The sequence below is a fragment of the Athalia rosae genome, chromosome 1 (assembly GCF_917208135.1).
Source record: "Athalia rosae chromosome 1, iyAthRosa1.1, whole genome shotgun sequence".
Taxonomy (NCBI): domain Eukaryota; kingdom Metazoa; phylum Arthropoda; class Insecta; order Hymenoptera; family Athaliidae; genus Athalia; species Athalia rosae.
Window position 1 is genome coordinate 27,594,763 of NC_064026.1, and position 24,891 is coordinate 27,619,653.

Consider the following 24,891-nt stretch of genomic DNA (forward strand, 5'->3'; position numbering starts at 1 on the left):
TCTGCGGTTCCCTCGAAGTTTAATCTCTTCGTTTCTTTCGAAACCCAAAATTTGTACAAACTTCGTTTTCGTTCCCAACCAAATGGTTGATTGGACAAGATAATGAATAAGACGAAAGAAGAATGATAGTAATTAATTTGAAAAAAACTATAGTTTCATTCCGACGATATTTGAAGGGTAAAAAATGAGGTAATTTTTGACACCCCCCCAAATTAGATATATTATGAACTAACTAGGATCTGAAATTCGCCACCGTGGTTCACCCTTAACGTTCGGTCCGCGCGGCTTCGTTGGTCCCTAAGGCGAACGGTGAAACGGGGATAAGTTTAAGGGTTTATCGTAGCTGGTAAAGGGAGGTTTCGTATAAGAACGACGCTTGCGCGTTTTATGATAAAACGCGGGGGGCAGCCGCATGCCGAATCAATATGGCCGCGTGACGTCAGACCTCCTGGAGTCTACGGTGGTCGTTGAAACTCTGAGCTAGGCAAACGCGGTGGGTGATTCGCGGTGTAACACCGTTTAAACCTATCCGTTGCAGAAAAAGCAACGTACCCGCGTACGTAACGTTCGGTTATAATGTCGGTTTCCAACAATTCCTAAAGTATTATTTTATTTTATTTTTTTTATATCACCTACACACAGGAATATACTATACAAATACGGTACTTGCGAGTAATTTTAGTTTTTATCAAAAAAAGTTGTCACAGACCGACGGATATAAGCCACCGACGGACCGTACGTACGTATCTCGTTACATTTATCAGAGCCGATGATATAAAAGATATATAGAAAAATACGAGAAACCGGTGCAGTAATATTATACGCGACAGGTTTATTGTTGCATAAGGTCGGTGTAAATAGAAGAAGCGAGGACGTCACGTGCGATCGTTACGATGATGCTACCGAAAGTGTCCACCGAGTTGACTTCTCAATTTCACGATGAAAATTTATCCGATCACTTCAAATTCGATCTGCCGATCGGCAAAGGGGTCATCGTCGATGGGAAGAAGTCGAGGGTTCCTTCTTTTCGCAGGAACCGCAAAAACTATGAAATCTCCTTCACAAACGTCCTGCGATTTCCATCGGTCAGCATTTTCATCGTCGCATTATTATTCTGCTTTGATATTTCGAATGGGGAAGTGTTCACGAACACGTTTTTGGTAAAAATGAGGCGACCGGCCGACGCCAGTCTCGCTGATCACATCGCTACCAGAAATGGATTCGTCAATCTTGGGTCGGTGAGTAAAATAATATTCAAATTTTATCGATGTTTGTCGTTAATTGTTTCCGATAATCACTCTAACTGTATGTATAAGTTCGAAAGGGTGCGGATGCTGAAAGCAAACACTCGGTTCAATTAGTTTCAAGGCTTCCTTGATGATTAAACCGGAAATGACGGAACGGTACAAGCTCCAAATTGATATCGCGATGGTCAGTCGATCGAGTTTTATAATATTCAAGTACGTATCTCACATTCCAGTCGAAAAAAACGCAGTTCAAATCTAAGGGTGCAGGTAGGTCGAACGGTTGGACTTTGCGTCCGCAAAAATTTTTAAAACTTTTCGCATGATTTTGTACCTTAACTATTTTCTTACCGTTTGCCCAGCTAATTCCACGTGCTAAAGAAACTTGAATTTCAGGAGAGTCTGAAAATTTTTCAGAGAATTTAAACGGATTTTTCACGATAATTTTCGCGTACGGTGTGACATTTGTATGGTTAAAATAAATTTGTCACCCGGAAGCGCCTCAAATCGGTGATCATCACTTTTTCCATTTCCGAATGTGCAATTCTTGAATCTCTATAGTATATGTATTATACAAGTGTACGTATATAATATTACATACAACAAGTATAGTAAGAGGTAATAAATAAAGCGAGCGAATGTTCAACCGAAGCAATTTTCTCGTAACATCAGGAAAAGCAAGGTGTCAAGACATAACGTGAGAAAATTGTGATATGATTGGCTTCTCAAGAAGTTTCATGTTTCGCTCGTTAACAGCAGGAGGTTAAACGTGCAAATCTAATACACGAAGTAAATAATATCAACGTATATACCTCTCTGTATATACATGACTTGCCACGTACTATATTCTCGCTTGAATAGGACAGTAACGAACCGTTTCGCCTTGTCGAGTTCCTCCAGCCAGGCATTTGGCGACATATGTGCAGACTAAACCGGTACCATCCCGGAGACGTGAGGACGCATAAAGTACATTAATATATAGACACATACATCCGTACCTACACGACGTTATTTCTTCATCCTCCACCATCCAAACGGTATTATCTCATTCCAGAGTAATTTCACCCGCAGCGAAACTTTTCGCGAAGTTCAAACCAACCAGCTGACTGCACGCGGCGCACTTAGAAAATTGAGGATACAAGTACAGGTTCATACGAAACGGAATCGACTATCTCCTCTTTTCACAGAATTAAATGCGGTACGAAAGAAAATATTAAAAATGAATTTATCCGCAAAAAAGACTCGGATGAGGATTATTTTATTTTCTCTTGTAAAAAATGGATCAGACGAGTTTCAACGTCGGATATGAGGATCGTTTGTGGCTCCGAAATCATCGAATTTTCGTAGCGAATTTAAGCGAGTTGATATTTTCTGTAAAAATTCACTTCGTCGATCGTCAAATCGTCAAATGTAGTTTCGCACTTGGTCGCTCGTTCTTTTTCATTCGAGAGGTTTACTTTTTATGCAAAGTCAGTAAACCGCACGAGTCGAGATGACCTACAAGAGTCGAAGGATTGAAATATATAAAATTACCAAGTCGATATTATCTACACGTAGTCGAGACAGTCGTCCAATACGTACGCGTACCGAAATGTTCCTCTTGACTATTTAAATTCGAAAAATATTGAAAATCTACAAGTTTCCAATTTTTTAGAAATATTTCTTGCTGCACACGATTGTCGCCACGTTTTCTTCGCTCGTAGGTGAAATAAAATTTTATCCACGGAATAAAAAAACATCTTTTTTCTCCCTGCGCCCACGGCGTCTGGTTATAGGTGTACATATATTAACATATTTATACTTTACGTATAAAACTATAATATATATAAATTATTTATGCATCCAGGGCGAAACTACGCGCGCATATCATATTCTAGCTGTCACCGTCGGGTACAAGCGAAGCGGGTTGTCGCCCGCATATTGTCAAGTTGCGGAGGTTCGCGTATCGAATAAATATATATATGTCCTATAAGTATACGTAGTTATAACACGTACGTACACCGTGTGTGAGATGAAAACCGCCGTTTCAGGTATCACGTGGTTATTATACACCGTGATGTTCAAGTCTGGCTAAGTAATTATACGTTAATAAATACCCGGGCCGCGTTCCGCGAGCGATAATCTCTCGCGTAGAGATAAGAGGGAAAAAAAATGTAGGTGTATGGTAAAATATACCATGGACGTCATATCATTGAATATCTACGTACACGTATAATAATACATTGCGTAGGTACTCGACGGCTTTGATAATGACAATGACGTATTATTAGTTCCGAATCGCGACCACGCAATATTTGAGAGATAATGGAAACCCGTAAATCACTACATCTATTTTTTTCCACTCCCTTCGTTTTACTACATTATTGTTCTCTTTTGTTTATAATAAATCGATAATTTCAGCTTCGTTAAGTAGGACGCGTATCGCGTATATGTATAGATGCTGGACGAAAGATAGAAAGATAGGGAGAAAGTTAACGAGGAATAAATAACTGAAAACCATCCAAGAATTAAATTTCCAAATCGGATCATATGGGAATAGACGCCCACGATGTACGATATCAGCTTAAGTACACCTACGTAAAAATATAACCAAAATATAGGGAAACGCGGTGAAGATGAAAAATTCTTTATGACAAATAATGAAAAGAAAACAAAACCAATTGAAGTCACCGACGATATCTATGGTCAGATATCGAAAGAAAACATTACTTATTTTATAAAACAATTTAACAGCTGTGAAACGATCTGTAAAAAAGTTATCCGTTTAGTTTCCGAATTCCTCTTTTTCGATTTCGAACACTTTCGAACTTGTTTAAAAAATTTATAGAAAGAATTTGGGAAAAAATCACACCCCATACTGAACCTGATGTACCGAAATTTTCCTCAAATTGGTTTACTGGTTCATGAGTTGTGAAATTTTCCGATACTTTGCGACTACGCTGTCTAGTTTAATGTGTGTCATCGCTTTGCACTAACAAATACTCCAAAAAAATTGATGGGTTTTTATTTTAAACCGTGATAGGAAAAAATGACACAAGATAGAGCTTTGACTGGCCCGTTGTAGCTATAGAACACAGATGAAAGGGATTCATTCATATTCATATTTATCTTTTTTTTAGTTTCTAGAGTACGTCGTGGTTTTTAAATTTCAAGCTTTGAGGTATCCGGCTGCAAAATTTTCAAAGAGAATTTCATCACCATGTTCAACCTGATTTCCGTGTGTCTCTTTTTCGATCTCTTTACTTTTGTGGAATTTTTTTCTCTCTTACTATCTTCTGATTCTCAGTCCTCGATGGTTCGTTTCTAATATAGCGAGGGTATTTTTTATTTCTCTTCGTGGTACAATAACGTGCCGTACAATGGCGGATGAAAACGATAGAATCGATATTATTACATCGGTTTTACGAGCGGATTTGCACTTTGTACGTAACGATGTTTGCGACCTCGTTTGTAGTTTGTAGCTAGCAGTTCGATTGCTCCACTTCTATGTTCAAATTTTGTTAAATATTCCATCGCTTCGTTCTCTTTTTCTATTCAATCAGTTTCTATCGTAGCCTTATCGTTACATGTTCATCCTCCGCTTCGGTTTCGAAACCGAATTCGTCGAGTTTCGATGAAATCCGGGGTGTGTCGGAAATAACAATTTTTTTTCTTCCGTTATTTTTCTGTCATTACATAATTAGCTTCCCGTGAAGTATATAATATTCCTTAAGATTCAAACGTCTCTCGACAACACTCCCAATTTAATTATTATATAACTGCACTGCAGAAAAGAAAAAAGAAAAAAAACAGGAAAATTTACTTTTATCATTATAAAAGAATTAAAATTTGGAGAAAGATTGAGGGCATCCCCTAGGGGATAAGGGAATGAGTAAAAACGAATTTATAAAAGTGCTTATTTTCGACGCACAGATTCAACTCTTACAGGCGTATAGGAGGGGGTGATTTATTTCTAACGGGACTTGGCTTGCGATTTTATTTATTCATTCGCCAATCGAATTCACGTGTCAGTGACGCACGATGAAAATTTCACGTGACCGGTCGGTCGGTGGTTTCACCGTCAATTCACAGTAGGTATGTATGTAACCCATACACGTACGGCAACGTATTAGATTACGTATTTAGCGGTTTATTCGGCTCGTTAGCCTCTTCTTCGTGTTGAAATATACGGTGGAGGAGGGCGAGGGCGAAGGGTGAGGAAAATCAAAACCCGCATGCTAACCAAGTTCTTTCTACAGTAAAATCAAAGCAATGCGATCTGCCAGAAACAGATGCAGTATCTGCGGGTGTCACGCATTTCCAGAGTTCATTCAATAAATTTCAAACTACGCGAATATCGACCGACGGAAAGTTTGGAAAATTTTTCTCTCGTACACGTCACGTGCGTTTGTATGTATTTGCACACGTACACAAGTGTACGATATTACCATATTCACGACGAGAGATTTGTACACTAGTTTCACAAAAGGATATGCGCCCTCTAATTCAACGACGTACACCTATAGGAAAACGTAGAGGACGGTTGGGACCACTCTGTAGGAAGTACATTGCTCGTCCAATACTTCCCTGTGGAACGGGGTGGCAGGAGAATGAAGAAGAATGCAGAGCAAACTAAAAGACGTATAGTAGAGGAAATTTATTTTCTCCATTCCATTTTTGTTTTTTTATTTTCTTAATCTCTTTTCTATTTTACGTCAATAGATATCCCTGCGGATCCACTAGGATATTTTTTTTTGTCTTCGTGACAATAGCAGATTTTTATGCAGTCGCGTTCGTACGCGGCTGCTACCGTTGATTTTCTACTTGCAGATGATAAAGAGATTCCGCGAATCTGTTAATTAGCGTAATTGCAGGAAGTGTTTTCTTCATATCTTGTTCGGGATAACAACCACGCCGTCATCAGCTGCGATAATAAAGTTTGCGCCAATATTATTTCTTCCCTTAAAGGCTTTTCTTTACACCTGCACGTGCAGATCCCGTACATTTCTCCCCGAGGTTTTCTCACGGCTGAAGCGAATACGCGGCATTCGTCATAACCATCATTGTTTCCATTGGAGAAAATTGTTGGAACAGATATTTCAAGGAGGCTTCACAAATTTTCACTGACAAAGCTAACAAGTAGGCACGTACGTGTACACAAGTATTCATACATACGAGTTTATTTATAATTAATAAAAAGCCCTCAGGAGCTACGTATGTACGGTACCTATGGTAAATATCTGAAATTTCTCTCCCTTTTACCGTAACTTTTTCGTTTATTTATTTTCTTTTCGTTTTATTTGAGTTTATTTTGGTAAGGTAGATGAACAAGACGAAAATCATTTTCGGTATTGTCTCCTTTACGTTATAATCATACGCGCACGAATGTGGGACGATGAAAAAATAATACTCCTTTCAATCGACCGGAAAAGGAGAGAAGATAATCTTTTTTCTAAAATAACCTTCATAATCGTTGTCATACTTCCCATTTGAATTCCTCGGTGACGATGTTCTTGATTCCCGGTAGGAATCGTGAAAAAAGCGAGAAATAACATAAGTCTGTGAAACAAAATCAGTCCTCTTCATTTTCATCCCCTTTTCAAATCTTCTTTGTTCTCGCAACTTCGCAGGATGTCGATCGTTCCGATGCGTTCTAAAAGGGAATTGGCCGTTAATTAAAATACCCGGGATTCCAAATACGATTTTATTCTCGTTCTCATTTTACTATTTCAAACTGTCTCCATCTTTTACTTCCTCCTGTCTCTTTTCAGCATCCTCTATCATAAAGTCATTTCCAACGAGACAAATTCTTCCAAACGCGGAATTGAGGATTTCAATTTTTTGCGAGGAGTATGACGGACTTACCGTATGCGGGGCATTACATTTAATACGAACTCCTTCTTCGCAACGTCGTAAAGAAATCGCTGGTTAGAAGGCGACCGGATGTCGGCGTCGAGTAGAATTTCGTGCCCGTTTTATCGACGGCTCGTTGATTTCCAACGAGAGGTTGAATTTCTAGGCTCGGCATTAGCTGGAATGCGTTACGCGTATGAACACCGATAATACTGGACTATATTCGAATTATAACGTACGATTAGCGAGTAGTGATATGCAACGCCCCAGAACGGGGGTAGGAGTATCTGGATCGTTCTCTACACCTATTTGCTCACGGCTATGAATAACATTCCGTAAATTTTTTTTGTGTCAATTATTTTCTCCCAGCCCCGCAAAATTTCACGATAATTGACGGGATTTCATACGCCAATTCAGAGGAATTGCGTAATTTTGATAAAAAAAAAAAAAGGGGTGAATATTCCAGTGAGACTGTAATACTTATTAAATGGGTGAACAATTGTGCGAAAGCTCAAACTTTTGGGTGTAGTAGGTGTTCGAAATATAACAGATAAAGACGATGGCGTTTTCAGAGAGGTCAAGAACGGGGATTAAAACGAGGGAGTGAAATAAAAATATATTTTTCCCGTAGGAAGATCTCTGACGATATCATGGCCGTGTGTGACATGTTATACCTTTGAAACGAGGATCGGATTCTAAGGACATCTGGGGTACGCGGATCTTTGTCTACCTACGTAACAAAACAGCTCTGACGACGAACATGATATTTTTTCATTTCCTCGATCATTATTTAGTGAGTAGAGTATCCCGGCGAAAAACATATAAAAAAGGCGAGAAAGGAAAGTGCGAATTCCGTTTTAAGTTGGGGTGATATTTTTTTACGTTCTTCATTGGTCTGGGTATATCGAGAAAGTGTGAAAGCGTATCACATACCGAATACGTTCAATCACAGCATGTTATTTCAAGGAAAAATGTCACGTAGGGTTACGTTCCGATGTATTTCCACAAAGTAACGTAATCATGCTAACGCGCGTTGCTGGTCGTTGGCAAAAGCACGTAATAGCTATATCTTGCTGCTGTCACGGTGGCCATGTTCATGTACTCTAATAAGTGGAATTACCTCCACCAACGCCACTTTAACGATGGATATATCGAACATTGTACGGTACATACATGTACCGTACGCATACTATATGCAGATCTGAACATGGCGAACATATTTTCAAGGACATGGGGAAACGTAGGGCGATATGGGGTTCTTCAGGAATCCATGAAAATAAAAATTGAAAAAATATTTAATCCTAAATGATGTTTGAGGTCCTTCTCGATCATCTTAAACGAATTTTTACGAAATTTTTGGGGCATCCCGTTCTGCCCCCCGCTCCTTTACAGATCTCCGAAATCGGTAAGCCAGGTAATTTTCCGAACGACGGTGTCAGGAAAAAAACCAGACTAGTGGTTTGATTTTTTTTCCGGGGATTTCGCACTGTACCCCATTTATACAGTAAAGCGCCCATTAGCCGGGTCAAAGGTCCAGCGATTATTCGTAGCTCCCCTGCATCGGCGAGACGGATCAATTCCAAAAATCGAATAATCAGATCTCGGAATTTTCGGGGAGAGATTTATCCGCCAATTTTTTCCTTCAAGCCGTGCCGCAATTTTTTTTCCTACGACTCGTGTTCCAGAGGTTCTCATGATTTGCGCGAAAGAAATTTCTCTAAAAAAGCTGATCGGATCTATTTCACGCACAGGTATTTAAATATAACCTTTTGTGGCTAATGTCGAAAGATATTTATACCTCATGGATTCGAGTCGGAAGAAAAAGTGCATCGGGTAGGTGAGTGAGAAAAGGTCGAGGTGGAATTCGATACCTGTATTGGCATACTTTTTTTGGTTTTTTTTTTTTTGTTCAACCTTTCTTTTCTTTTTCTAATAAAAGACTCGATATCATATACGAATTATATATAATACGATGTATGAAATACCTCGTGTTCAGGGTTGCTTTCATGTTATTTACCAGCAGTATCAGTGTCAGGGGTGGAATATTGCACATCAGAACTAGATGTATGAATGTAAAAAATATTACGTTCGATTTTAAAGCGACAGCAGGCCATGGCACCCGCTGAATATTTATGGAAGAAAAGTAAAGGTATACCGCTGCTTGTACCGTTATATAAAAGAGGGAGTAAAAACATTGATTGACCCCGGCGTGCTCGCCATTTTTTGTTCATTGACGAACAGAAGTATACGGTATAAAGGAAAAGTATGTCATCTACGTACATAAGCATGTCATAATGGAAAATAAAGGCGAAAACCCGACGGAATGTGGGGGATGACAAAAAGCGAGAGACTGACGCGCTCGAAATTATTATACTTAGCCGCGTGAATATAATAAAGCTCCGGTTAATCCCTGCACGTTCAGGAACAATTAAACTACGTTAAAATATCAGGTGAGCCCAGGGATTTACGGTCTGTGAGGTATTCTTATTTCTCTCCTATTCACCTGTATACATATACAGTGACAATGAATAACACATGGAAATATTCTTGTGCCGGCGGAGCGCAAATAAAATCAGGGAGAATAAAAACGAACGTGGTCGTGCACTTTAGGGAAGGAAGATAGTAGGGCAGTGAAAAAAAGTCTCTTGGGTCCGCTGAGGTGAAGTAGAAGAATTCAGAAATCAGACGATGTTTTTCTTTTCTTCTTTTTTATTCGATGTTTCAGGTGCTGGGAAGTAAAACTGAGTACCACTTCGAGCACCGTGCTTTACCACACGCCAGAACTAAGAGATCCGTCCCTCATACGAGAAGGCTGAAGGTCGATCCGATGGTAGGAATCGTTCATTATTATGGAGAAGGATAAGAAAATGATCGTACGTCGCACCGTGTGTACTGGAAAAAATTATCCCCTCGGGAATATTCGTTTCAGGTGCACACCGCGGTTCAGCAATCTGGATTCAAGCGAGTGAAACGTGGTTTCAAATCCCTGAGTATCGATCAGCTGGTACCTTTGCAGCAGATAAACAATGCGGATAATCGAGATCCGACTGACCCCTACTTCCAGTATCAATGGTACTTGAAAAACACTGGACAAAATGGAGGAAAGCCAAAGTTGGACCTGAACGTCGAAGCTGCGTGGGCTCAGGGGGTAACCGGAAAAAATGTTACGACCGCCATCATGGACGACGGTCAGTACGCGTCAGGGTGGATATATTTTGAGCTTTGTTTTCTCGTTCCGGTTCGTTACGTGGAAATCAATGTTCGCTTACGAAAAGAAACCTCGCCGAGGTTCTCGCCTCAAAGTTCGTTCAAGGTGTTTAAAAATTCATCTTATTCGTCAAATACCGTGAAAGTTATTGAACCGCAATTTTTGAACGCCTCCAACAAGCTCCGATTATGTTTTATTCTGCTGCAGAATTCTGAAGAATGTTATATTACGTCTTGTATTCAAGGCACATCGATGTTCGCGGTAAATGGAATTGAAATTTGAGAAACGAGCTCAAAATATGAATAATGCGATCCTTTTGGTACAAATATACGTTACGTTCGTGTTTAACTCTGTTTTACAAATCTATATTTTTGTTTTTCCGTTACAGGAGTCGATTACATGCACCCTGATTTGAAGTACAATTACGTAAGTAATATTTGCTAGCGTACCATAAACGAGATTTTGCCTCTTACGCAATACGTCAATTCTCTCGGATTATCATACGATATTTATTTATGGCGTTGCAAATTTTAGATCCCACGTACAATATGCATGATACACGGTGAATTCTGAACGATCTGTGAGCCGTAAGAATCCAAGAAAATATAACGCGAGATGACGTATTCCATCCACCGTAACAAACGAGCCATAAGGCGTCGCGACGCTTGTCGTACTATATCCGAGGCAAAAGACGTCACCCTGAAAATCTTCTACAGTGTAACAGACGCTGCGCGGCTCTCTTCCATACACTCCTTGATATAATAACCCTCCGGGTACCTCAGACACGTACATTCACCCTTCGTATATATGTACTATACACATAGATGAAAACCCTGGATTAATGATCTTGATACTCACTTGTCAACCTTAAGTGGCCGCCCACACGTAGTAAGACCGCTCGACGGATCCTGTACTCTCTACGAACATCCAGATCGAGCGTCTTTTTCCACTCAATTTTTCCGTCGCGAAAGTCGACGAAAAAGTGGTTGGTCAACTCCACTACCTCGCATCTCGAATGAAACCTGCAATGATTCGTTCTTTGTTTGTATTTCTTACAGAACGCCAAGGCTTCCTACGACTTCAGCAGCAACGATCCGTACCCCTATCCGAGGTACACGGACGATTGGTTCAACAGGTAATTTTTTGATATCGTGAATTGTAGCGATTAACAATTACGCTTGGGTCGAACGAGTTTGCCTCAAGCATGCATGGGATTACTTGCCGGATTAACTGCGGCGGAGAATTGAGCCTCCGCCGAATGAGCGGCTGATAGTTGACTACTCATCTCTAATTTTCTAGAGCCCCGAGTGAACGTTAATTAACCCTCGCTAATGATACGGTAAATTGATCAGCGCGTCAGTTTTTACATCAAGTGAAAATTGCCGCGGCTAATCGATAACAGATTTTCCATATCCTCCGCACGCTTAGTATCGATTATTTACGCGGCTATACGAGAATTAAACGCGAAAACGACAGGCTCGTGAACTTTGACCTTTACAATGACACCAAAAAAAAATGTACATGTATCTTGTACTTTTTTGATTTTGCTTCTGGTTTTGAGAATACAAAATTTTCAAATTTCCTATCTTTCGAATTCAAATTCGAATGAATATCAAAAATTTGTTCCAGTAATTCTTTGCGGTAAAGATCGATTTTATTTCATTTCTTTTATTTTTTCACTGACTGAATGAAAGAAGAAGGAAAAAGCGAAATTGTACCGCAAAAACTTGATGTACGTTATAACGACCTATAACGCTCCGTGACGAAGATCGACGATTGACAATATTTCCTCTGTTTGCGGAGTTTTACTTTCGCTTTTACTTTTGTTTTCAGCCGCGTGAACTAGTGGTTTTCCTTTTCCTTTTATTTGGGGAAAATCGCGAAGTACCGCGACCACTTTACCTGCTATATATATCGCGTAGTCGAGTATATTTTTATAACAACTTACGGGACGTCCTTGAGCTTTTATATCATTACGACCTCGCCTCGCGAACTTTGCCGAGCTTGAGCACGCGTCGGGGTGTTATAAAGCTAGAATTAATGCCGCAACAGCGACAGCTTTACGTGCGAAACGTGGAAATATTCTACTTTCACATCGTGCAGTCTCTCATCTGTGTACGATGTGTATTTAACGCATAATTTCATCAACATTTTTTTCAAGCGTATATAGATATACATGTGTGTATGTGCGCACCGCCATATAAGTTCGGGGAAAATATGCAATTTGAATATTCCATTTCGGAATATAATTAACCAATCTGCGTACGATTCGCCTTTATAGAGCTTCCAATTTTCATACTTGAGCACCGTACAGAATTCAAGATTCTAGAATTCCATTTGAAGCAGGTATACGATATGAAGTACTTGAACCAACTATCTCGTATACTTTATTTTTCGTATAATTTTCTGTATACCTTTACCGTAATATCACGTAATTTCTGTCTCTAGCTCAAGTACTTTTTTTCATTATTACAATTCACCCTACTCAGCGTGACATTTGCATATAATGCTGCCCGCTATTTTACGGCAGTGCAGTAAAATACGGACTATTTACTTTTCATTAAACACCATGGAGTGACATATGATATATGTATAAAACAACCATATGTACAACACATATATGTATATATTTTCAAGCAGAAACGTGATTTCCGCTACACCGGACTCGTTTATTTCTAAAACCCGTTTTTTTTTTTTCCGCGTACGAACAAAAGCACGTGTGCGCGGTTAACAAATGATCGATCCGCGAGGTGAAAAAAAAAAAAAAAACAACACGAAGAAGACAATAGGGATGAAACTATTTTTGAGTCACGCACGCTGATAATACCGATTGAATTTTATCAATAATTTTTGCGCAGTCACGGTACAAGATGCGCCGGAGAAGTGGCGGCTGCCAGAGATAACGGAGTTTGCGGTGTCGGCGTTGCCTACGATTCGAAAATCGCTGGCATACGGATGTTGGATCAGCCGTACATGACGGATTTGATCGAAGCTAACAGTATGGGACACGAGCCGAATCTAATCGACATTTACAGCGCCTCTTGGGGGCCGACTGACGACGGAAAAACCGTCGACGGTCCCAGAAATGCGACCATGAGAGCGATCGTGCGAGGAGTGAACGAGGTGAGTGTTGAAAATAAGACAAACCAACAAATTAATAACTAGAAACGTTGACCAGGGTAGAAAAAAAATCGCTACATTTTCTTTTTTCATTCGCACGAGAGAGCAGCGGAAAAAAAAAATTTGCCAAACAAAATTGACGCAGCTGAAAACCGAGTTTTCCCAGTACTAATTTCTTCCGATTACAATTCGCCCTCTGCAGTTTTTTGATTTTTTTTTTGTGTGTTTTCGTGTGTTTTTTTCCGCTACGTAAAGTAAGCTCCTCTTCCATACGTTTTTATCAACGTGCGATTAACTCGTGTGCGTATTTACACAGTGTATTTGTATGCGTGTACGTGAAAATCGAACATTAAAGTGTGACGTCGCGACGCGCGACACCCGCAGCGACTTTTCGGCGACGCGTGTGCTTCATCTGTTCAACGAACTTGCAAAATAGCTGTCTGCTGTTGTAAACTCTGCCCATACGAAGCGTATTTATAAGAATTGATCTAAAAATAAACACTAACGTCATTCATCGTTTTGGTGGCACAGCTTCGCGCTACTGAGACTGCGAGGGGTTGAATTTCGTGGCATCGTTAACCTGACCTAGCCCAGTGAATAGACGCCGACTATTTCTCCAGCTACGAGATTCGAAAAAAGAACACTCCTCAGAATTTTCACGCAATCACTTTCAACATTTTAGACATGAATTTGATCCTGCGCAATAGCTCTCCCCGATGTATAGAGTCGGATATGACATCTGCCTAAATTGAGACGAGGGTACAGGGTTGGTTAATTTGAACTGAATTGCTCTGCTAATTGTGCGGGTATTGAGCAAGTTTCGACATCCCGTCTAATAAACTGGTCTCCAATTTCCACGATGGAAAATTTCACGGATCCACCTCAATTTTCAGTTCATGTTTTCATGTTTCAACTCAACAGCAATTTTGGTTTATTATTTATTGTTAGAGAATTAACAAATCGGCAATTATACATATATAGTTTGGTGAGTTTGAAATAATTATTCGGAACCATTTATGGATCCGGAAGAATAAAAGTATTGAAAAAAAGGATATATTTGAAATCGTTCGAGGATTGGAGAGCCTTCATTGAAAACTCCAAAATCAGTGCACACTTGGTGAAATGAAAACGAACGAATGAATAAAACGCATCGAGGTAATAAAATTTGAGCACAGCAAAAAGAAGGTCGGAAATGAATTTTCCGAAGATGACGTTGAAAACGACGGAGGGTTGATCTCAGATCGGATCTCCGGTACTGATTTATCCGATGAAATCGCAAATTTATCGCGTTTTCTCACTTGTTTATCCAAGAGCGTTTAATGCCACGTCCCTCTTTAAAACGATCTCATGTGCAGACATTATGTACATAATGTCTATTTACACCTACACTCTCGCCCACACCTTATATAGGTTTACTGATTGTGAGTAGTATTTCTGACATGGAATAACAACCTCCGCACGTATTATGGTTCGATCCATTTCACGAGGATTGGATCAATGATTTTACTCCACTATTTTTCCGATTTTCTCGGGATTATCTCAATATTTAAAAGAATGTCCAGAATTGTTATATACCTACCGTTCACGGTAACATACGTACCCATTATATGCGATCGAGGGGGATTGTCGAATTTCATTGCTCGGACTTTATGAAATTCACGAACAATTACATAACCGGTGAGCAGGAAAAAAAAAAAACTTCAAAAATATGCGGGGCTCGTATTTCTGCGTGTGTTCGTGATTTTTGCACATACGTGGATGGAGTGAAGTGAAATTTCCCAAGCGAATATGACTTCATCATTGCGCTAGGTAAATTTCTCTGCACGTATGTATATTTACAATGTAGCCACGTACATGCGAACATGGCATGTATGTGCTAACGTTTGATGCATCATATTTATACGTGGAAAAGGTGTGGATATATTTTTTTTTCTTTGAAAAGGTGCAGGGTTTCCGTACGTGTGCTGAATTCACATGCTTCGAAAATTTCACTCCGATAAATGGATCCCAAGTAAAGTTACGCCTGTAGTTGAACATTGCGAGCGAGCGATTTTCCATAGTTTTTTTTTCAAATTTCGCCGAGACGTCCTAACGATGAGTCTGGATATTTGTCTTCGGAAAAACGGGAAAATAAGAAAAATTACACGACTCTAGTTTTTTTCTATGCCTTCGATACACACGCGATACATGTGTCGATTTCGTAAGGGTTTTTTTTTTCTCTTCCCTACCTGCAGAGCACACCCACACATCGACATATAATTCACCCGGGAGTGACGTGCATGAATATAATACAGGGGAGAAGCTCTACAGTTGATTCCGTTTAATTTAGCTTGGGAATTCGCCCCCAGTTTGTTGGACGCACGGATATCGTACAATACAGTATATTATGTGCGGTACGCATACATCTATGCACGATATGGTATAAATATATACATACGTACGTACATATAAAGGTGCGCTCAAAGTTCGGTGATAAATCAACCGTGGTACTATTGACTTTTATATTGACAATGAGATTTCTGCTCGTTTACGTATACCGCAATGTGTTCGGTTCATTTGAAAATTCAGCTATAACCATCCGTGAAGTATGTGTGGGATTATAGACTTTTATATGTACGCACCATGTACAGAAGCCATTCATCGACGTATCAGGTATGAAATCGAGGAAATCGCAAGCTCAGCCGGGGGAGCTTTACAAAGAGATTTTTAAAGCAAGATTTCTCTTACACGTCACATTGCGAATAAAGCGACCCGCTGTATCCTTCGTTTTCCGAAAGTTCGATCTTCGTTTCTTTCGTAAATTTTGGTTTTACCGATGAAAAATATTTTACAAAAAAATATAAATCGCCCCACGCTAACCCGAATTCTTCGAAAAATTCACTTCCCACGCTGCGGTGTCGTGTCAAAGCTGTGTATACATGTACAAAAAAACGATAGGGGAAGGTGATTTCCCACGATACGCGAGATGAAAAATAACAAAATAAAAGCAAACGAAAAATGGAAATTTTCAGTCTGTGCAAAGAATGAGAAAAAAATTGCTTGTCTTGCCGGCGCTGCGAGCCTTCTCGCGAAATAATATTATGTGTACAAATATAAGAAAATTTCTGCAGAGCTCGCGAGAAAGGCAAACACAGACGTTAATGAGAGACGACGAAAAGCAGTAAAATACAACGATATTAATTTATTCGTGACATGAACGTAATCCCGCGTTTACTCAGCTAACTGTAATTTTGCTAATTTTTTTTTTTTTCTCTTGTTACGTTTTGCGCGGCAGGGTCGAAATGGTTTGGGAAATATTTACGTTTGGGCATCGGGTGACGGTGGAGAGGAGGACGATTGCAATTGCGACGGTTATGCGGCGAGTATGTGGACCGTGAGCATCAACAGTGCCATCAACGACGGTCAAAATGCCCATTACGATGAAAGCTGTTCGAGCACTTTAGCCTCCACATTCAGCAACGGCGCTAAGGATCCCAACACCGGGGTGGTGAGTAGTCGATGTAGAAGAGGACAAAAAACCACCTCGAATAGAGAGGAAAAAATGAACCAACGCGATTATCGCCTGTTTCGGTCCGTACAAGGGGACCACCTTCGTCGGCACCGTTTTTATATTGACCAGCGTTGCACGCGCGCGCTTCGTGTGCGCCGCATTTGATTTTATTCCTCGTTTAAATTTTAGTCACGTAATTTTGTTTAATTTAACATCGGTATATTGCACACGCATGTGAAGAGCTTTTTTTTGGTCATTTACAAGGTTTCCCGATCGAGTTATCTCAATTTTTCTGCGCCGAATAGCGAGCATTTTTTCGGCTCAAGGAAATAAAGGGGTGCCTCAAGTTTCGTGATCAACTGCTAGTAGAAAAAATCATGAATAAGAAAAAAAAAAAAAAGAAAAAAGTGTTCGCGTATGATCAAAATTCAAAATGGCTCGATGATCCGGAATCGGTACGATCTTAATAAATCGAGTAAAACGGAAATTCCATAGCCCTTTGTTATCATACTCCTAATACCTCACGGTATATCAAAAGCCGTATCGCGATCATGAGGAATTTCCTCTGGAGCAGCTACTTCAAAAGACAACCCTTCTTGTAGAGGGGGTTGAAATGTGAGTGGAATAGCTGTTGACGTTTCACTTGGAATGTCAACTTTAAAGTAACTGTCAAAATTTGATATACACGTAGGCTGGCCACGGTCAGCTCGCCTTGTCATGTCAGTATTACACCCTGCATAGGAACGACGCGAATTTAACGTAGTATACCAACCGCAAGACCCTCTCTTTGAATGTCGTTCAAGGTGAACGCTACGCGTATGTACGGGTACACATCTGAAAGCCATTAATCGCTCTCTCTTTTTTGATACGTATGCGGTACGTTCTATGCGAGTATTTTTTCAACTTCTGCTCTATGTTGCGATTGCATTTGACAGGCGACGACGGACTTGTATGGAAAATGTACTACAACTCACAGCGGAACTTCTGCCGCCGCCCCCGAAGCCGCCGGTGTTTTCGCTCTAGCGTTGGAGGCTAAGTGAGTATTTCAACTGACCGTAATGTGCACATACAAATCTACACTTCTGGTGATTAATTGAAAAAAATGTGGCGATAAAAAATAAGAATAGAGGAAAGAAAAGATTCATATCTACCAGATAATCAAAAAAGCTCAGAGGGGGAGAAAAGCTCGACATTAATTTTTTCGACCCCGAGAAATGACGGGATTTTAGGAAAGGAAGTTTCTGTTTAATTTGGAGCTTTTGTAAAAATGAGAACGGGGTGATATTGAGCATTACTCCGGTTCCGTTGAGGGCAATAAATGATGAGAATGAAATGAAAAAATTCTCTTTGATCTTTTGTTCGGGTAGCCGGTTGAATTTTTTATTGGCGATTTCGGGGTGGATCGGTTATATATTCGTTTCACTTTATAGATATATAGCAAATGTCTGTAGAGAATGGAACTTATATTGACCCGCGCTTAAGGTTCGGTCGGGTGACTTCGTTGCCGTTCAAAACTTTTTAATGTTGATCAAATTACAAGGAGTAGCAGCTAGAGCGGCGCTGTAGGAAGTGGCAGCGACAAAATACCAAGAACTTTGAAACTCTGATTTATATTTGCTCCATTCGCCGATGTTCAGAACTACAGAGGCGATGGATTCGTAATGGGGGGGTGGAGGAAAATGAGCTTTGAAGATAACGTGATTAGATTTCGTTTTTCTCTCTCACTTTGCTGCCTGCTCTGTTTCGTTAAATAACTAATTAGCGAGATAACCGATGAATGTAATCCCGATGTTTTCCCTTTCTTTATTTCAGCCCTCAATTGACTTGGAGAGACATTCAGCATCTTACGGTTCTAACTTCGAAAAGGAATTCACTTTTTGACGCTAAAGGAAGATTTCACTGGACCATGAACGGCGTCGGTTTGGAATTCAATCATCTTTTTGGCTACGGTGTTTTGGACGCCGGATCGATGGTCGCGTTGGCCAAAAAATGGAAAACCGTTCCGCCGCGTTACCACTGCGAAGCTGGATTCGTCGTTCAACCAATGTAAGCAAGAGAAAAGAATTGGGATTTCAATCGGCAATGGGTTCAAAAAGGGTTAATTAATTTCACCGTGCTCGCTTGACGACCGTGTTTATCGGGCGAGCGATGTCCCTTAAGGGTGCCCTCGAGGTAAATCCGATAGGCATTTCGATCTTGAATTACGCGCATTGACGAAATTGGAAAGTCTTTCCCTTATTTGCAACGCGGCTCTGTATCTACCCGTATCAATTCCCCGATGCTAAAATACAGAAAAACCATCGTGTCTTTGTTCCTTTCATTACCCGTGATATAAAAACCATTTGGGTAGCGTTATTTTCACGAAGAAAGAAAAATCAAGACGTAGTGCGTGACGAAATTGTTCCAGTGGCTGTCGCTTCTATACTTTGATTTTTGATATCCTTTCGGGTTTTGTCGAAGGTAAAATTTCATCGCAATTTACACCCTCCTTCTTGCGCGAAATTCATGACCTCCGTCCACTCAAGTTTCTTCTACACCCCCATCTTTTATGTACTTTCTGAAATGGAATCGATTCTGCTAGCCATACACCTACATAACGTCGGTTAGTGCTGATAGGGGACCACATGAATCTTTGAAAGGATTTCACAATTGACTCAACGGTTGCGGTGTTACATGTATATATATATATATATATATCTGTTCGAAACTTGAACCTTTGAAGCCTTGTGAATTTTAGATCATAAGCTTCTTTCCTCATCTTCGGTTATTTTTTTTTTTTCTTTCTTTCTTCAACGACGTAAGAGTTTGCTCCGTTCTATGTCGCCTATGTAATCTACCGATTATTTCGAAGAGAAAAGTTGACTTACGTGTCCTTATGAAAGGGTAAATTTCTTTTATGGTTTCGCTCTGTCGGTTGAAAAAATCAAAGTTCTTCGCTCTTATGACTGCAGGTTAAAATTCTAATTCGGAATTGAGATGTAATTATTAATACCCATTAGTTTGCCTCTAATCGTTAACGGGCATCCTAGTAATTAGCGATTTGTAAAAATTTTCATTTCGCTGTATTTCTTTCAGGGAAGTTCCAAGCGATCGATCAATCCTTCTGAAGATCAAAACGGACGCTTGTGCGGGTACAGATTACGCTGTCAACTATTTGGAACACGTTCAAGCCGTGATATCTGTAAACGCTACCCGTCGTGGTGACGTGGAATTGTTCTTGACATCGCCGATGGGAACGAGGTGAGCGAGAAAAATCAAAATACTAAAATTTCGATGATATTAAAATGAAAATCGATCAGCGAGAAAGATCCAATCGTAGTGAATATTATTCGGGGAAAAAATTGAAAATTAATGGATAAAACGAAGGAGAACAAAATTATTATTCCCACCGATCCCCCTTTAAGGAGAAAGACGGGGGATGATATTTTGTCTGTCGCTGCGATGGCGCGTGATTATAATAAATTTCATTTTAATGTGACGAAATAAAATTAATTTTCACGCGTTGAATATAAGCCGATCTATAATACGCTGCCGTAATAGTACGGGTGTGGATGTAATCCAATTTTCTTTTTATATTCAAATTTTTTCATCTCTAATTGTCTTTCTCCTCCTGTTTTTTTTTTTATTCGTTTTCTCTCAGCGATATTATTATTTGCGCGTTGTATGCACGTGGGCGTAAAGCTCCACGCTGAGCGTACGCGTGAATCGGAATAAAACGTCGACAACGACGAACCACTTTATACTGCTTGGCTTGAGGTCGGCGAATGAATAAATAATTGAACAGTGACTGCTCAAGGGAAAAGCTTTCAAAGGATAACCTCCTCTCTCCGGGAACCACCGACGATTCGCAAATAACCTCATCTCGTCATGCTCTGATCCGCTGCACCCGATGTGGGAAAATTTTCAGGGCGTGGAATAAGCTCAAGCTCCCTATATCCCGCATTATTATTCCTCTCGTGTAACATTATTTTATTCAAATGTACGCGAAAATACATCGCCGACGATATCGCGATTCTTTATCCTAGATCATTCACTGTTCGTAGAAAATCCTTTATGAGAATGGCTCGCTTTGGCAAAGAGCTTTTTCGTCAGGATTCTGATTTTTTTTTTTTCAAGAATATCATCGATTATAGATGCTTTAATCATTCAGGTCCATGATTCTGAGCCGGAGAGTTAACGATGATGACCGTAGAGACGGTTTTACAAAATGGCCCTTCATGACGACCCATACATGGGGTGAATATCCTCAGGGAACCTGGCTTTTGGAGGTGGGTGAAATATAATTAACGTAATTATTCTGTTTCACGATCAAAACAACATCGATAAAAAGTCGTGATTGTCAATGGGAAAATATGATATCATTTGATACACGCAGCTTTGCGTAGTTACAGATTTTATCAATGGGTCCGTAAAGCTCGTGCATTTCATCAGAATTAAAAAATAATCGTGTATAATTTTAGTTTATAGCGTCGTGTTCGTTCGAAATATTCGTCGTGGGTCAAAAGGTTTTTCGTGAAGGGCGCTCAAGAGATCGTATATAGTATAATTTCGCCGATGTTAATTTACCTCATGGCCCTTTACGCTTTGATGGCCCTCTTTCCTGTTTCTGGAAATTATTTTTTCGTCAGCTGAGGGGGAGAATAAAAAATGGAAGAACGTTTTCAATTTCAGGTGAGTTTCAATTCGAAAGCACCGCAGCACGGTTGGATAAAAGAATGGACGTTGATGCTTCACGGAACTCGAGAACCTCCGTATACGGGTCTCCCCGCGGCTGATCCGCACTCGAAGTTAGCCATCGTTAAAAAAGCCCACGAAGAAAGATCCACAGGAATGTAACTGACGCCCAGATTATCGATCACAAGAGAAACCGAAAGAAGGATAGAAAGGGAAGAGAGCAAACAGAGGGAACCGTAAGAAACTTCACGCGGTGCAAGACCAGACATCACCACCTGCTTTTCAATTTCCGCGATTAAAACGCCGATGGTAAATTTGAAAAAATAAATAAATAAATTGAATAACAAATATATCATAATTCCGAATAAATGCTATGCTTTATCGAAATGAATATTATTTATTTATTCATTTATTTGAACCTTAGTTTGTGCTTGATGTTATTTTTTTTTTCTTCATATTCTACTTTTCTTTCAACCCAAAGTCCACATCAAATCTTTTATAAAACGAACGGGATATCCGTGATGCCTATAAATTTCAGAAAGAAAACGTTCGTCTGAGCGAGTCCAAAGTTTTTTTTAAACAAAATATTTTTCACGGTTGATAAATTTTTATATATATGTTTACATTAAGAGAATGAATAAATCAAACAAATAAGCTGTAATATATGATCTATGAGTGCATACGATATACACGTATATATACACATATATATATATATGAAGATTTATATTTCATATTTGTGCAAAAGAACAAAAAAAAAAAAAAAGTAGCAAATCGACGTTTCTCAGAATCCGATTCGTGGACCAAAGATATTATACTGCAAAAAGCTTATAAGAGCTTATCATTTATAATACTATACTTTTTTCCTATCAGAAAATAAAGAATATAAAAAAGTTAGGAAGAAATAGAATCTGTCTGCAATAACCGAGGAATCGTGATAATTATTTATATACTATATTTATTCGTACGATGAATCGCTGGAAAGTTTGTCCAATGAATTTTTTATATTTTATATTCCAATTACAGATTCGAACGATAAATTTTCTCCGCAAGTTTTTTCCACAATGGAACTGAGGGCGTCAGAATGCTCACTGATTGTGATTTTTATTTTTCCCAATTCATTCGGCAATATTGCTGGTTGAAAATCGATTGACAAACAAATAACTAAGTACTAGTCAAATGAAAAACTTGCTTTCTCTTTTTTCATTGCATGCGCTGCGGGATAAAATTTTTTGCGATAATTGTTGTTGTTAAACATTATTATTACTATTATGATGATTATTATTATTCTGACATTGTTAAGTAATTAATACCTGAAGTATATAAATTGGTTTTCCAATACTTAATATACTATAAAGATAAATAAATAGATTCATCTCCTACTAAAATGAAAAACTCTGCATTGCTGGGTGAGGAAGGCTGTTTCGGAAAATGGGATCGCATATTTATTTGCAGAGGTTGGCTTCTCAATTTCGTTGCAGCCTTCGATCGAATGAATAAAATAGAAAACTTGTGAAAAACGAAACGAAAAAAAAGGAAATGAAAAAATAATAAAAAAGAAGAGCAGCATTACAACATGTTTACTATGAGTTTCTGAGAGCATATTATATAGTAAACAGCATGTTAGTACATAGAAAATAAAATTCTACTATATCGTATTAACAATTGATTCGAATATAAATATACTTATATAAAAGTACGAAAGAAGTAAAGAGAAAAAAAACTAAAAATAAAATAAAGAAACAACTAACAGCCAAAAAAAAAAAATTCAACTTCTGCAAAATGGTCCAAAAATTGAGTCGTACGTACGTACGTACGTTCACTATTATTATAATTATTATCATCATCAATATATTGTTAATTATACGAACGATTATATTATTATATGATTTATATTTATAAATATATGTTAGTTTTTCGATATACTGTTATTCAAGAACTGTAATATACGATCTATTATCATAGATATATTCGTCAATGTATCTATGATATTAAATTGAATTATACATACATATATATATAAATGTATATCGACATAACAATGATAATAAGAATATTTCATCGTTATGAGAACTTAGGAAGGAGAAATAAAAGATAAAAAAAGATTGCCTGCGGTTTGATCGTTGCAGACATTATATTGTACGTTATAAAATCTAATAAGAGTGCGTATCATAATATGTATACATATGATAAATGAAAAAACAAAAAAAAAGGAACAAGAAGACGACGAAAGAAACCAAACAAGAAAGAAACCAGATTATTTTTATTTGTTCTGAAAGTTGAAAAAGAAGAGAGATATATAGAAAAAGAATTTGAATCATGATTATATTCGAGGGTAAAAAATAATAACTAAAAAAAAAGTAACAATAAAATAATTAGACAAATAAATGAAGAAATAAATCAATACCAAATACCTATATACTGTATTAGTTGAGAAACGTAACTTGTGTAGATATAATCTAGATCAGGATGACACATATATATATATGTATGTAGTTGAAACCAAAATTTGAATTGACTATATATTCCTATCTTATATTGCATAAATTAAATTATATATAGTTGAATAACTGAATTTAATCAACCTTATTCTGTAAAACGTAATACGTGAATTGAATAAAATCTTTATTTTTGGCCTGTATCGTTTTTTTTATACCACCTGCACACCTCGTCTATTCTCACTTTTAATGTACTACATCATATATAACTATAATGTAGAATTACCAAGAATCTTTCATTTACAGTGTGAAACAATTCGTAATAATGATTTCATACATAATAAGGTTGACTAAAAAATATGGGGTTCTCCGTCTAACATCGTTTATGGCAATACGAATCTCATGGATTGTAACGTATGTTGTACTTCAGCTTCATCTTTTCTTTTAAGATAATGAAAAATTTGCCGATCAAATTAACCGAGCGCATGAAAAATCGATCAAAGTTCTTCTTATCGTCGGAGTTCGTTCATCGATCGATTATACGAAGAGAGATAAATATATTTCGGCATTGCGCAAGCTCCGAGTTGTTCGTTTACTTCTTTTTTTTTGTTTTTCAGTCCAGTTGTTCGTAGGGTTTTATTATATTCTTTTCCCTCTCCCGAAAACTTTGAACTTTAGCAGCCGTGCTCGCAGGCATGTAGTCGAGGTGGTACCAAGTTACGTATCTATACGAGCATGTAGAGACAGATAGCAACGCTTTTGGCCGTATTCATGGCGAAGGTATTATTATACAAACAGTTTCAAGGTTTTAACAAAGTTTGGATTGCCTTCGCCACTTCGTAACTCCGTTGCTGCCGCTGCTACTCAAGTTGATGCTTTTGGTCG

At 38.7% G+C, this 24,891-nt stretch overlaps 1 protein-coding gene across 4 annotated transcripts; it reads left to right on the forward strand.

Annotated features, from left to right (window-relative positions):
* The first annotated feature begins 454 nt into the window (after nt 1-454).
* On the forward strand, nt 455-24,207 carry LOC105692395 (neuroendocrine convertase 2). 4 transcript variants are annotated; one of them, XM_012411573.3, is made up of 13 exons: nt 455-739; nt 831-1,238; nt 9,802-9,906; nt 10,006-10,264; nt 10,673-10,710; nt 11,343-11,419; nt 13,143-13,407; nt 16,679-16,891; nt 17,830-17,930; nt 18,707-18,940; nt 19,970-20,134; nt 21,045-21,162; nt 21,566-24,207. In XM_012411573.3, the coding sequence occupies exons 2-13, from the start codon at nt 894-896 to the stop codon at nt 21,728-21,730; spliced, it is 2,085 nt and encodes a 694-aa protein (XP_012266996.2). In that variant the 5' UTR covers nt 455-739; nt 831-893; the 3' UTR covers nt 21,731-24,207. The 4 variants fall into 4 exon arrangements, with proteins under 4 accessions (XP_012266996.2, XP_012267014.2, XP_012267005.2 ...); XM_012411591.3 differs by having other exon boundaries at nt 848-1,238; XM_012411582.3 differs by having other exon boundaries at nt 455-735.
* The last annotated feature ends 684 nt before the right edge of the window (nt 24,208-24,891 follow it).